The following is a 12557-nucleotide window of genomic DNA, read 5'->3' on the forward strand; positions in this document are numbered from 1 at the left end:
GTTGTGCTGGGTACCATAGCACAGCTGAAGGCATGTGGGAAATAACCTTGGTCCCCTGAAGTATCAGATCTTTTTGTTGGTCTGGGCTCCTGAGGACAGGGCTGGAACCAGAGTTCACCCTGCTCCTCCCAGAAGCACATTGTGGGGAGATCAGTTTTCCTAAATCAGTTGCCCTGACATCCTCTGCTCCTTTGTGGCTTATTGAATTTACACCGACCCTTTCCATTAGACCATAAGCTTTGTGAGAACAGGGCCCATGTCACTTTCCCTAGCACCTGGCTTGATGCCTGGTATACAGTAAATAATCAATAATAAGTTACTGAATGAATGATTGTGGCTCTTCTACTCATTTGGATCAGGGATTCATGGACCATAGGCACCATATGAGACCAGATCTCTATGCCCACAAACTACCAAACTGATCTTAAGTATTTAAGACTTCAGGTTTCCACAGGCTGGTTGGAATCCATGAGCTGCATCTCAACAAAAGCCGGAAGTCAGAGGAGCCCCAGCCTACCTCTGACCTTGACATAGGCTTTGGTCTTAATTAATGGCATGGAATCTGCAGTGGGGATATGATCTTCCTCTAAAGGTTATAAAAATAAATAACATGATGCACTTAAGGTGTCCAGACTTAAAGTAGATGTTTATTCTCCCTCCACTTCTTGAAGTCTGCCTCCCTTTGCACGTTGCCAAATGAAAAATTAATGCCCCCAGTTATGTGCTAAAGAAATAGAAAGATTACAAATCTAGTGAGGGTGGCCATACAGGACCTTTAAGCTCCTGTAAAGGGTGAAGCTGTAAGTCTGGAAAAGAGGTCTAGACTGGGTTCACATCGTGTCTAAACAACTAGTCAGTTTGGTGAAAATAAAACAGACTTTTTAAAAAGCTTTATTCACCAATCACTTTCTATATGTGGAAGATTATTAGAGCAACATGTTCACAAGAACTTCCTATGATGGGGGAAATGGTCAAGATCTGCCCTGTCCAATGTGGTAGCCACTAGCCACATGTGAATATTGATCACTGAAAGGTGGCCACTGTGACCAAGAGACTGAAAATTTAATATTAGTTTTAATTAATTTTAATGCACATAGCCACATGTGCTTATTGAAGACCTAAGCAGGCAGCACAGATAGCAACAGACAGCCACAGCAGCCCAGTCCAGGCTGCCCACTCACTGTGGCCCAGCACCTGTGGACCTCACTTGCCTTATCTGTAAAACGGAGTGGGTAATAGTCCCAACTGCAAGCAAGGTGCAGGGATTGGCCTGAGTACAGTGTAAGCACATAGGAAGGTCTACGCAGTTATTTTGATCTTTTAGAGACTATGGGCTGGATGTACAACCCGAGTAATAACAATTACTTGGCCTTCCACCATTTATTCAGCTCTTACTCTGCGCACACACCTGCATATAGTACCTAACCCTCATTTCATTCTTAGGAAGAAGGTGTTGTTTTATCGCCATTTTTCCTATGGGGGAGCTGGGGCAGAGACAGGGCAGGGTTTTACTAGATTCCAGACTGTATTTGCAGAGCTCAGGATGAATGAGGAGATGGCACAGTACCTGGACCACAACCACCACCGAGTCAAGTGAATGCTTCCGCCCCCTTCACTGAGTTGTTCAGTGTGGGGGACATTTGGATCCAGTCTGCAGGAGGAAGAAAGTGCACCAAGAACAAAAGAATTCTATAAAAAGAAAAGAAAAACAAAACCCAACCCTCCTGGGCTGAGCTTGCCACAGGGTAATGAAACCTTTACGACTTGCAGTGACTCAGAGGTTCAGAGGTGACATAGCTTAGGAGTGAATCAGTTCTGCTGGTAATCACATTTGAGCCATTTTATCAGTGGGAACTAAAAACCTAACAGTGTATGTAAAGTATTAAAAATCTAATATTTAACTGTCAGGATGAGGTGTCATTTCATTTTACCTATTTGCTGGTTTATTACCTTGATCATCTTTTTCATCCTAATAGTAAAGCTTAGAAATTGTAAAAAAAATTTCCCCTTATCTTTCTTTCTTATGCAAATAACATAAAAAGTTATATTTTTTGCTTATCCTTCCTCACTGTCTGAATTCACTGCCTAGCTACTTCCTGTCTCTCCCTGATTTGTGTTGTTGCTGCTTTCTCCTTTCAAACATGCATCCATTCAAAAAGCAATGATGGAGGCTTAGGCACAGGCCCCAGGAATTTAACCCAGAGACGCCCAACCACTGAGCCACATTCTCAGATTTTTTTTTTTTTTTAATTTTTGAGGCAAATTCTCTCTAAATTGCTTAGGGCCTCACTAAATTGCTGGGGCTGGCTTCAAACTTGTGATCCTCCTGCCTTAGCCTCTGAAGTCACTGGGATTACAGGCATGCGCCACTGCACCTGGCTGAGCTAGACACCCACCTTATGATGGCTTCCCATAGTGACATGCTTTGTGAAAGTCACCCCTCTCAGACCCCTTACATTGTATAAAATCTTTTCATGGGATTGATCTTCCCAACATCAGGTGGTGATGAAGACAGGTGCTTATACCCCCTTTTCAGGTGAGTGTATTGAGACTCAGAAAGATCAAGGGAGGTCAAAGTTGCATAGCCCACAAGAGGCAGGGAATAAACAGAACCTGGGTCTTGAGATTCTTAGTCCAATACATTTTCCCACTGCTTAGAAAAATGCATGGCTCGCTTTCCCTGTGCTTGACATCTCTCTTGCTTTAGTTCTACCCTCTGTCCCTGTCCCAGGCTCCACTGACAGACAACAGCCCACAAACACTCCCGACTCCCAGCACTCCTGCAGGTTTGCAGCAAACAACCAGCTCACTAAAGAGCCCAGAGGTCAAAGCCACTTACAGCATAGGAGGGAGGTCTGAGGAGAGTGGAATAAAACTGTTGGCAATAGCAAAAATCCTGTTTAACAAGATTATTAATTATGGAATGTCAGCATCTTAGGCCCAGGGCCCATGGAGCTCGTCCTTTTCTGCTTAGAAGGGATGGGATCTAATTTTCAAGATTTTTGACTCGTTCTTTGCTTTCAGAATTATTTTGTGTGACTGTTGAATCATGCTTGTCTGATGGAAGCCATTGCAGGTTGTGCTTCTAACCCAACATATAGCAATGTCCCTTGCATCCTGGGCACTTTCTTGCTTTCTCACTTGATCCTTCCTCTGCCAGTAGACTTTTTAATCCCCTTGTTATAGGACGTTCAGGCCTAGAAATGCCTTCTGGACCTCATCTCCTCTGTGGAGTTAGCGAATTTGCCAAGAACCAGCCTTAATTCATTCTCTATAAATTAGGTCTCAGAAACATGCCACCCAGAAGCTGGAGTGGCTAGGAGTCTCAGGAAGCAGAACGCCTACATTCAAATTCTGGCTTTGTTTCTTGAGAGCAGGTGGCTCTGGACATGCAACTTAACCTTATTATGCCTTGAAATAAGAATAATGATAATAGGTGACATCTACCAAGCTCTTAGAAGAGTGTGTGGCAGATTACAAGTCCTATATATGGTAGCTATTATTCCTGGCATTAGATAGCAATTTTTATTAATGAATAAATCTGGACCTAGGAAGTAGCCCAAAGTCACACAGCTGATAATGACTGAAAAAGCCACAGGTCGCCCTGGAGTTAAGAGGACAGGTTGGGAAATGAAGCAGACTTGGGGCTAAAGCTCGACTCTGCCACTTAGTAGTTCTGTGATCTTGGAGCAAGTCAGTTAATACCACTGAGCCTCAGTCTCTTCATCTGTCAAATGGGCATGCTGACACTTCCTGTGTTTAAAGTACCTGGCCCAGAACGGATGCTCACACACAAGATCATCACCGCAGCAGCCAATTCAGGTGTCTGGCTCCACCTGAGCCCTGCAGGTGGCACAGCCAGGATGGAACTGCTCCCTAGGGTTGGCTTTCAGGGAATAGCTTCCATGAGCCTTTCAAATTGACAGGCCTCACTGCAGTTGCCTGGGAGGATCTGGGTTTGATTTGAGAACTTGCTCTCCTGGAAGGGCATCTCCAGAGGCCTGTGGGGCATGGGGTGCAGAAAGGGGAGCAGGAACCTTGCCTGCCTCTGCCTGGGCGTTCCTGTGTATCAGCGCTATCAGCAGCTGCTAAATAAATGTACAAAACAGCCTTTCTTGGTATCATGGTTCCCACTTGGGCCAAATGTTTTTCTCCTGGAACCCGTTTGGCAACATCGTTCCAGAGCACTGGAGCAGACAGGATTGGAAAGCGTAAAGTCAGAAACACTACCCCAGTAGGTTCCCCTGGGTAGTCCACATGACTCTGTGCCCTTCCCCTCCCCTGTCCCTCTCAAGTCCTGAGGGATGAGACATCTCCTGCTTACCCTTCCCAGAGCCATCTCTGGGCCCTAGTTATTGTAGAAATTACCCCATGATCATGGCTTCCAGGCTATCTGCCAGAGAGGACGTCGCTGCCCACATGCCAGCTGCCCCAGGCAGCCTCTGAGGTCTGGAATGGAGCCACATGGAAATTATTCCATTAGGGCAGTCCCTGCCTCACTGGGCACACCCTGTTATACAACAGGGAACCCTGCAGTATGCAAAAGGGGGCTGCCCTGTTGCCATAAAGAGAAATCATCTAATAGCTCATTTGTTTAGTGCTTTCTGTAGGCTGGGGATTGAGCACTTTGTATTCAAGCTCTAACTTAATCATGAAAGCAACCATGGTCATAATACTTATGTGAATTTGTAAAGTCCAGTTCACTCAAATCATGGAGAAACTACTATCTAGTAAGCATTGGCTGAGGGCCGGGAGTGGATAACAATATTAATAAAATATACTCCCAGTCTTCAAAGAGTAACGGCCTAGCCTTAATCCTCCAATGTTGGAAACTGCTCTGTGTCTCTTATCTGCCAGGTTTGAATTCTAGCTCTGTCACTTCCTAGCTGGGATAAGCTACTGAATCTCTCTGTGCCTTGGTTTCCCCCTTTGTAACTGGGCATGATCATCATAGAACTTACCTCTTAGAGTTGTTGTGAAGATTAAATGAGATAACTCATGGAAAGTACTCGGAGCTCTGACTGGTTCAGAGCACTGAATAAATGCTAGCCACATGTGGATGGGCTTCAGGGGGTCTGTGAAATTTTAGGCAAATGGTGGATGAATTGATGCGTGACTGTTCCTCTCTCAGAAGAAAGAGGCCTTGACCTTGGAACCTGAAAAAGGTGAAATACTCCTGACATCAAGTTAAGACACACGGCTGATCCTGGAGACCTGGTTGATTCACTTCACCTAGTGAGGAAGGCTTTGAAAACAGCACTCCTTCTTCTCCTTGAGCCATTTCAGAAAGACACCACAATCTAACCACTCAGGACTTGGGGACACCTCCTGAGGTTCATGTCGCACTAAACTTGGAGGACACTTTAGATATTATCTCATCTAAAGTCACCAGTTTACACATAAGAAGTCTGAGCTGGTGATTGAGTCTTACTTCTTCCAAAGACAATAGCTCAAAAAATGGAGAGTTCACTAATTTCCAAGTCTGGTCAGGAGAGGTGGGCCAACATCTGTCCCTTTCCCTTCAGGATTATCAGAATCAGTAGGATATGGTGTATTTGAAAGGATATAAAAATGTGTTACCACTGTAGGTGTTATTATCTCCATGGGCTCCTGCTATTATTGGTTAGGTTAGACAGGATTCTCCAGAGAAACAGAACGAATAGAATGCATCAGTGAGAGTGTGTGTGTGTGTGTGTGTGTGTGTGTGTGTGTGTGTAGAGAGAGAGAGACAGAGAAGGGAATGAGCTTCTGTGGGGACTGGCAAGTCTGAAATTTGTGGTGCAGGCCAGCAGTCTGGAAACTCAGGCAGGGTTTCTATGTTAATGGTGTTGAGGTGGAATTTCTCCAGGAAACATCAGCTTTTACTCTTAAGGTCTTTGTTTGTTTGAATGAGGCCCACCTACATTATAGAGGGAAAATCTCTTACTGTAAATCAGCTGATGGTAAAGTGTTAGTCACATCTCTACATCATAGCTGGCCACCTGGCACAGAAGTGGCAGTTAGTCTTGGGAGACCTGAACTGCAAGGCTCTTGTGTACTGTCTGGTGGGTGACCAGCAAAGGAAAGGGCTCCGTGAAGAGGGTGAATTGGCTGTTCAGTCCCCTGGGGACCTCATTAATCACTGCATTTAGGTTAATCACTGCACTGTTGACCTTCACAGAACCTAGTGAGAGGCAGGCGTAGCTAATCAGAAAACAGGAAACGTCCCGAAGAATGCCCTCAGTCTTGGTCCAAAGTTTCTGCATTTGAGTCAGTTGTTTTGTTCAGGGCTGTAAGTACTTAATTCCTTTCCATCCTTTCCATCGGAAGGAACAGTCATCTTAATAAAATTAGAGGTGGCGGCAGAGGCGGTAGGTGATGCAGAGAAGGGAGGAGGGTTTCCTGTGGTTAATCAGATGTTTGGTACCTGCATCTTTGACCTTGAAGCATTTGACCAATCAAATAATTGAATAATAGTAATATCTGACTCTGTGGCTGCTGATAAGGAACTAATTCATCAACTTTTTTGTTTGCTAACTTTTTTTATGTGTGAGAATAGGATTTTAATAAAAGATAATGCATTCACATTTTAATTCTAATCAGAGACTCCTCCTTGGAAGGGTTTGGGCTGGGTTTCCCCAGAATGGGAGGAGCTCATGCTAACTATTTATGTTTTCCTTTCTAGTCAAGGAAATAGGAGTGTGCAGGGGGCAAATATAAGGGCTTGGAGTGAGACTAGACCTGGTTAGAGGGCTTCCTCCTAGCCCTATGATCTTGGGCAAATTACTTAACCATTCTGGACTACTTTACTTATCTGCAAACTAGAGATAATAACAGTGCCTACCCAACAGGTTTGCTAGAAGGAATAAGTGAAATGAGGCATGGAAAGGGCTTAGCAAAGCCTGGCTTACAGTGAGCATCTCCTAGAGATGCTTCAGCAGCAGCACCCTGCGCCTAGTGCCTGGAGCTACAGGAAGTTGCTCCTTAGTAGCTCCACCCAGTCTGTGGTCAAAGGCTTCTGCTGAGACTTGACTTCTCCCTTTTGTTCTTAATACAAAACTGAATCATATGTCCAGGAAATGTATTAAGAGTCGTTGGCAACTGGGTTTTTATCATTGAATTATGAATTTATTGAATTTTCTTAAGCCCATACTCTAATATCCTCCTCTTTTAAGTGACTCCTATCAGTCAAATGAAGCTTAGTGGAAATTTAAGACCTTACAGTATGACCATTACCTCTCCCGCAGCCCTCTACTCCTTTCCACAGCCAGTTGTGTGTGCAGAGTCCCCAGACATAACCAGCTCTCCCCTCCTCCCCAGCTAACCCACCCACCTGGTGGCCTCTATCTGGAATGAGCTATTCTTCTTAGATCTGCATTTTCAATCCCTCCTTGTCATTCATTCCCAAACTCCGCCTCTGCTTCCTGGGTACCCAGGTTGGATACATAGTTTACTATCTTCACCTTGATGGGAATTTTTGGATTTGCCCATTTCTCTCTTTGGACCTTGAAGGTCCAAAAAGACCTTCTTTATGACTTAGTTCTCACTCACCAGTCCTGGCTAGTGGTACCATTTTATGCTTGTTGAATGCAGGGATTCCTAACCTTTTTCAAAGGTCACTAACTCACTTGAGAATCTGTGAGAACAGCGAGTTCTCTCCCACGAAAAACTCAGAGGCAATATTTTGTATATTAGAACAAATACTCTTTAGAGAGTTTCATGATGCCCTGAAATCTGCTCATGGACTTCCCTGTGGTCACTGCCTAAGAATCCAGCTTCCTCGCATATATTATATGAACATATCTTCATTATCCAATGTTCTGACAGCCTCCAAAGAGGCTGTAGTGTGTGGAAAACCCTCAGGTGTTGGAGCCAGAGAGATGTACTTTCAAAATCTGACTGTTTCCCATTAATTGTGTCATCTTAAGCAGGTTGACTGCTCTTGGTTTTCTTGTCTGTAAAACAAGGATGACCTTGAAGGTATCATAATGGATAGACACTGCAGCAGACACACAGCCTGGCACCTAAAAATGATTACTTAGATGGAGTTGCTACAATTATGTGGAGAAATCATTTTGCCCAATTCCAATGTGGTTAAAAATTCTTTTCATGGCTCCTCTTTCTCTCAAGAACATGTTCTCCTCCTGTAACCAGAGGAGACAAGAGTTTATGTCAGATGAGAAGAGAGATGGGTGGGTCCAGTATGGAAGTGTGGGAGGGATAATTTCTGGACAGCTTACAGGTGGCAGCAGAATCAAATCCTGTGAGAGGCCCTGTTGACCTCATAGACAGACCACAGTTGGAACTAGCCAGTGAGGTTTAGGCACGAGCCCATGAGTAGGATCATGCTGAAGCTTAGAAAGGGAAGCCCATTGGACTATATGATGCCCACTCAAGTGGAAAAGTTAATGCTTAGCAGAGTGAGGGTCATGACTCATGGCCTTGCAATGTTGAGGTCTTGGAAGAATGAGGTGGTTAGTCCCACAGACAGCTGGGAGCCAAAGCAATGTGACATTCAGATGAACAAAACCAACTGCCTCCTATGCCCCACAGTGGCAGAGGGGAAGCAATGGCCCAAGCATGGTTCAAAGTGTCACCACTTAATGTGACACTGCCTGGGTTCAAATCCTAGCCTTGCCCCTGACTGATAGGTGATTTTGAATATGGTATTTTAACTTCTCAGTGTCCTTAGCTGTGAAAGGGGAGTGACAACAGTAATATATACCATTTTAAGAAAATAGAATAATACTTCTAGCATTTGTCATGCAGAGATTAGCTTTTATTTTGGTAAATCTTTTAGAGACAGGCTCCCAGGGATCCCAAGAGAAGCCCTTGCTCTTTGGACTTTGCTCCAAGGAAACTTGAAGCACTGGCTACATTTACTTATTTACTTCTCTAGGTAGGGTCAGGAGTAAAATGATCCCCAAATCCATCATGCTGGTCCTAGATAGTGCTCCTCTTCTAATTCCCTTGATTTCAGGCCTGTGGGAGGGAGTCTTATCTCATCTTTAAGCTGTGTTGAGGTTTTGTAACTCTGGAAGTAAGGCTGGGCTTCAGGGCTGAGATTCCAGGTTTCGATCAGGCATCCTTGCCCCACTGAGCTCAGACACATTTTGTAACTCTGAAACTCAGTCTCCTCATCTGTTCAGTGGTGGTACCAGCATCTCAAAGGTCATCTCTGTTGGCTTCTTTCTGCAGCAGGCAGGAGATGCAGAGGCCCCAGGAGACCTGCTTGAGGGAGGAGCAGAACATCCCAGCACTCCATGATTTTGAATCCCTTGAAGACCAGGGGATGCGAAAGATGTTTTAAGCCAAAATAAAATGTCATTTCATTGGGAAGGCAGATAGATATCAAGTGGTCCCCATCGTAGGCAGATGAATGAGGAAATGTAGGCACATATTATGCTCTTTCTTTCTCATTGATTGAATCTATAATTTTTTAATTTGCAGATGAGAAAAAGAAAACAAAGAAAGTCGATAATGAACTCAACCCTGTCTGGAATGAGGTGACTTTGTGATTTTTTTTTTTTTTTCAACTTTGCTTTAATGTATAAGCTACTTCTTTGGATCAGAAGCTAACTCTTTCCTTTGGAAAGAGAATTTCCACCCTATCACTCCAGCTCCCCTTCTTTCCCCAAGACAGTAGCACACTTCAAAGAGGTTGGCCCACCAATGACTGTCTCCTGCATGGGGTGGGGTGGTGAGCTAAGCCTGGACTGGGAATCAGGAGGGAGGAGGCCTCTCCTGGCTCAGCCCGGAGCTTGCTTGTGAATATAGTCCACTTCTGTGGCAAGAGGGAGGACTAAATCATCTCCAGAATCTCAGAAAAAAAGCTCATAATTAAAAACATATCTGCATGTGATTAATCAAGAGCATATCACATGATACTTTTTGTGTATCTAGCTGAGTAATAAAGTTGATTTTTTTATATTGAAAACAGTGATGTATAGTTAATATAGAAATTTTGAAAACTTCAGGTGAACATTATAAAATTAACTTTGATCCCACCCTCTAGAAGCAAGAAGGTAACATCTGTGTGTATCAATAAGTGTTTTTGAGTAAATACAGTTAATGAAATATGACTTCTGAAATACAAACTATCAAATACAAGTTCCTATCCTACTTTTTCTTGCTATTGTATCCCAAGCATATGCTTATATCATTCAATTCAAAAGCATTTTTAATGATTAGGTAATATTCTATTGAAGGGATATAATATAACTTACTTGTCTATTCCCCACCCCTCTGTTGACTTTATATCTATTTTCTAAATGGTTCTGTGTTTAGTATTTTCACAGATATGTGAAATTTTTTATTTTTCCTACTGAGTAGGATTTTCCTACTCTGACTAATTTTTCAAAAGTTGATCATCGGCACCATTGTTTATTTCAAAAGCTGGGGCCAACCTCCCTGCACAAGATCAGTAATAAATGTCTTTGTTGGTTTCACTGAGTCACCAGGCTATAAAAACTTCCCCTCCACCCACTCTGGATCCCTTCTTCCCCCAACTAGTCTCACTATCTCTCTAAGACTAGGGGAGCATGCTATCACAGAATGAGATAAAGATGAAAGCTTCTCTCTGCCTATCTGGAAAGCCCTGCTTGCCTCAGGCATGTTGCAAGGGAAGTCCACATCTCTGTGATTTCACAGGAACCCAGAGCAGCCAAGTGGACCCCCAGGTGCCACAAGAATAAGAGACCTACCTGATCGGTGGGTCACTGTGAGTCCCTAGCACTTGACACAGAGCTCCAAGAATAGAACAAAGACAAAATATGTTTATTCTGTGTGTTTTTATTGCTTTAGGTTTTGAATCATCCTGACATGTCTATTTTTGAGCTCAATCCACATGACCAGTGGCAGAGAGATGGGTTGTCATGTGAACTGGCATGTCTTCTACAGACTTCTTCCATCTCATTCCATTTTGCTTTCAGCATGGTTTTTGGTTTTGTTCTTTTGCTCATATTGCAAGTTTACTTATCAAGTAAACTTTCCAACTACATTTTATAACTGAAACCAAACCCAAATGAAATGCCAACCTCAAGCCCATGGGGATTGGTGTATGTGTTCTCATGTTAAGTTCAACACAAGTTTTCCTTCCATTCCAAACCCACTACAAAGAGCCTCAAACCATTATTTGATTTATTTAATGTGTTTATTACGTAGCCAATCAGAGGCATCAATGGTGCTCTCCTGATTTTCTTTGCACTTTTATTAGAAAGCAATCCATTGCATTTAAAACAGGAAACTTGGAAAGGTCTTGACTACAGCATTGACCACAGTGGAACTTCAAAAAGGGTCTGATGAATTTTAGAAAATGCTTTCTTAGATTATTCCTCTTCCTTGTGTGATAATGATATAATTAAGACCAGCAAATCACTTTAAAATAAGCTTTGAAGAAAGTATTTTCATAGATAATATTCCATCTTATTCTTGAAACAGCTGTGGTAGGTGTTAAGTCCAGTTCTGACCATGAGTCAGGGGTTCAGTGACCTGTCTGAAGCCACAGAACCGAGGACATGGGAAAGTTGGAGCCACCTGCAGGTTCTCTGAGTGGAAGGCTGGTTTGAGTCTCATACCCCTCAGCGGCCTCCAGGAATAGAATTTAATAGTTTCTACCTAATTATAGAATTGAGTAATTTGAGACACTGTTGTGGATGAAAATATTGTCCCAACAGGCAATACTGTGCATTTTATAATGTTCTTTGATGCTCTCAACAGCCTTTTTATTTTCATAACTTTTATGTGAACAGATTTTGGAGTTTGACCTGAGGGGTATACCATTGGACTTTTCATCTTCCCTTGGGATCGTTGTGAAAGATTTTGAGACAATTGGACAAAATAAGTAAGTTACTTTCAACAGCTTTTTTCATTCTACATATCATCTCAATATTGTTCATTTTGTTGACAATCACACTTGATAATATTTCCAATGTAACAGTGCTTTAATTCCATGTTCCTACTCCCTTAGGAGACAATATCAGATATGACTAATCAATCACAGCACTTTTTTTCCAATGACTGAAGTATGTCAAAGAGTCTGCAAACACCATGAGTCTATCCTGCAACTTCTTTGTTAACTATACATAGTTGCTTCTCACTTCGGGTTGTTTATCTGAGCTGTGGCTATATTGGACACAACACCAATTCTTCCTTCTTCTGATTATGTGTCGCCTATATACATCATTATACTGTATCTTTCAGATTCAAATGGGAGTTATCATGGTAGTGCCCAAGGTGACATCAAGGATTGTCTTCTGGGTAAATTTGGGTGGGGAAGTTCCAACACTGGTCCCCATGAGACAGAATGACCTTATTAAATTCAAACCAGTCCTGGAGCTGTACTTTGGTCATGTAGACTTAGAACCTAGACTTATTATCAGTTCAAACTAACCAAGTTCCCAGGAAACTAATACTTATAACCAGAATACCTACTTGTTGTTTTGTAATGGGAATCAATTGCCTGATGGGTGGGCATGGCTACCCTCTGATTCATGAATTTTTTTTCAAGCCATATTACATAATAAGCTAGATTACTCTGTATTCTTGATTGTAAGTATCATGGTTCATAAGATGTGCTA

The 12557-nt window shown here is 42.8% G+C and overlaps 1 protein-coding gene across 2 annotated transcripts in view; it reads left to right on the forward strand.

Annotated features, from left to right (window-relative positions):
• Window positions 1-12557, forward strand: part of Myof (myoferlin) — a 151247-nt gene that overhangs the window by 10359 nt on the left and 128331 nt on the right. For both annotated transcript variants that reach the window (XM_078037972.1, XM_078037965.1), the window contains exons 2-3: window positions 9430-9485; window positions 11730-11821. In XM_078037972.1, the coding sequence (XP_077894098.1) occupies window positions 9430-9485; window positions 11730-11821 (148 nt within the window). The remainder of the gene's footprint in view (window positions 1-9429; window positions 9486-11729; window positions 11822-12557) is intronic.

The sequence above is a fragment of the Ictidomys tridecemlineatus genome, chromosome 1 (assembly GCF_052094955.1).
Source record: "Ictidomys tridecemlineatus isolate mIctTri1 chromosome 1, mIctTri1.hap1, whole genome shotgun sequence".
Lineage (NCBI taxonomy): Eukaryota > Metazoa > Chordata > Mammalia > Rodentia > Sciuridae > Ictidomys > Ictidomys tridecemlineatus.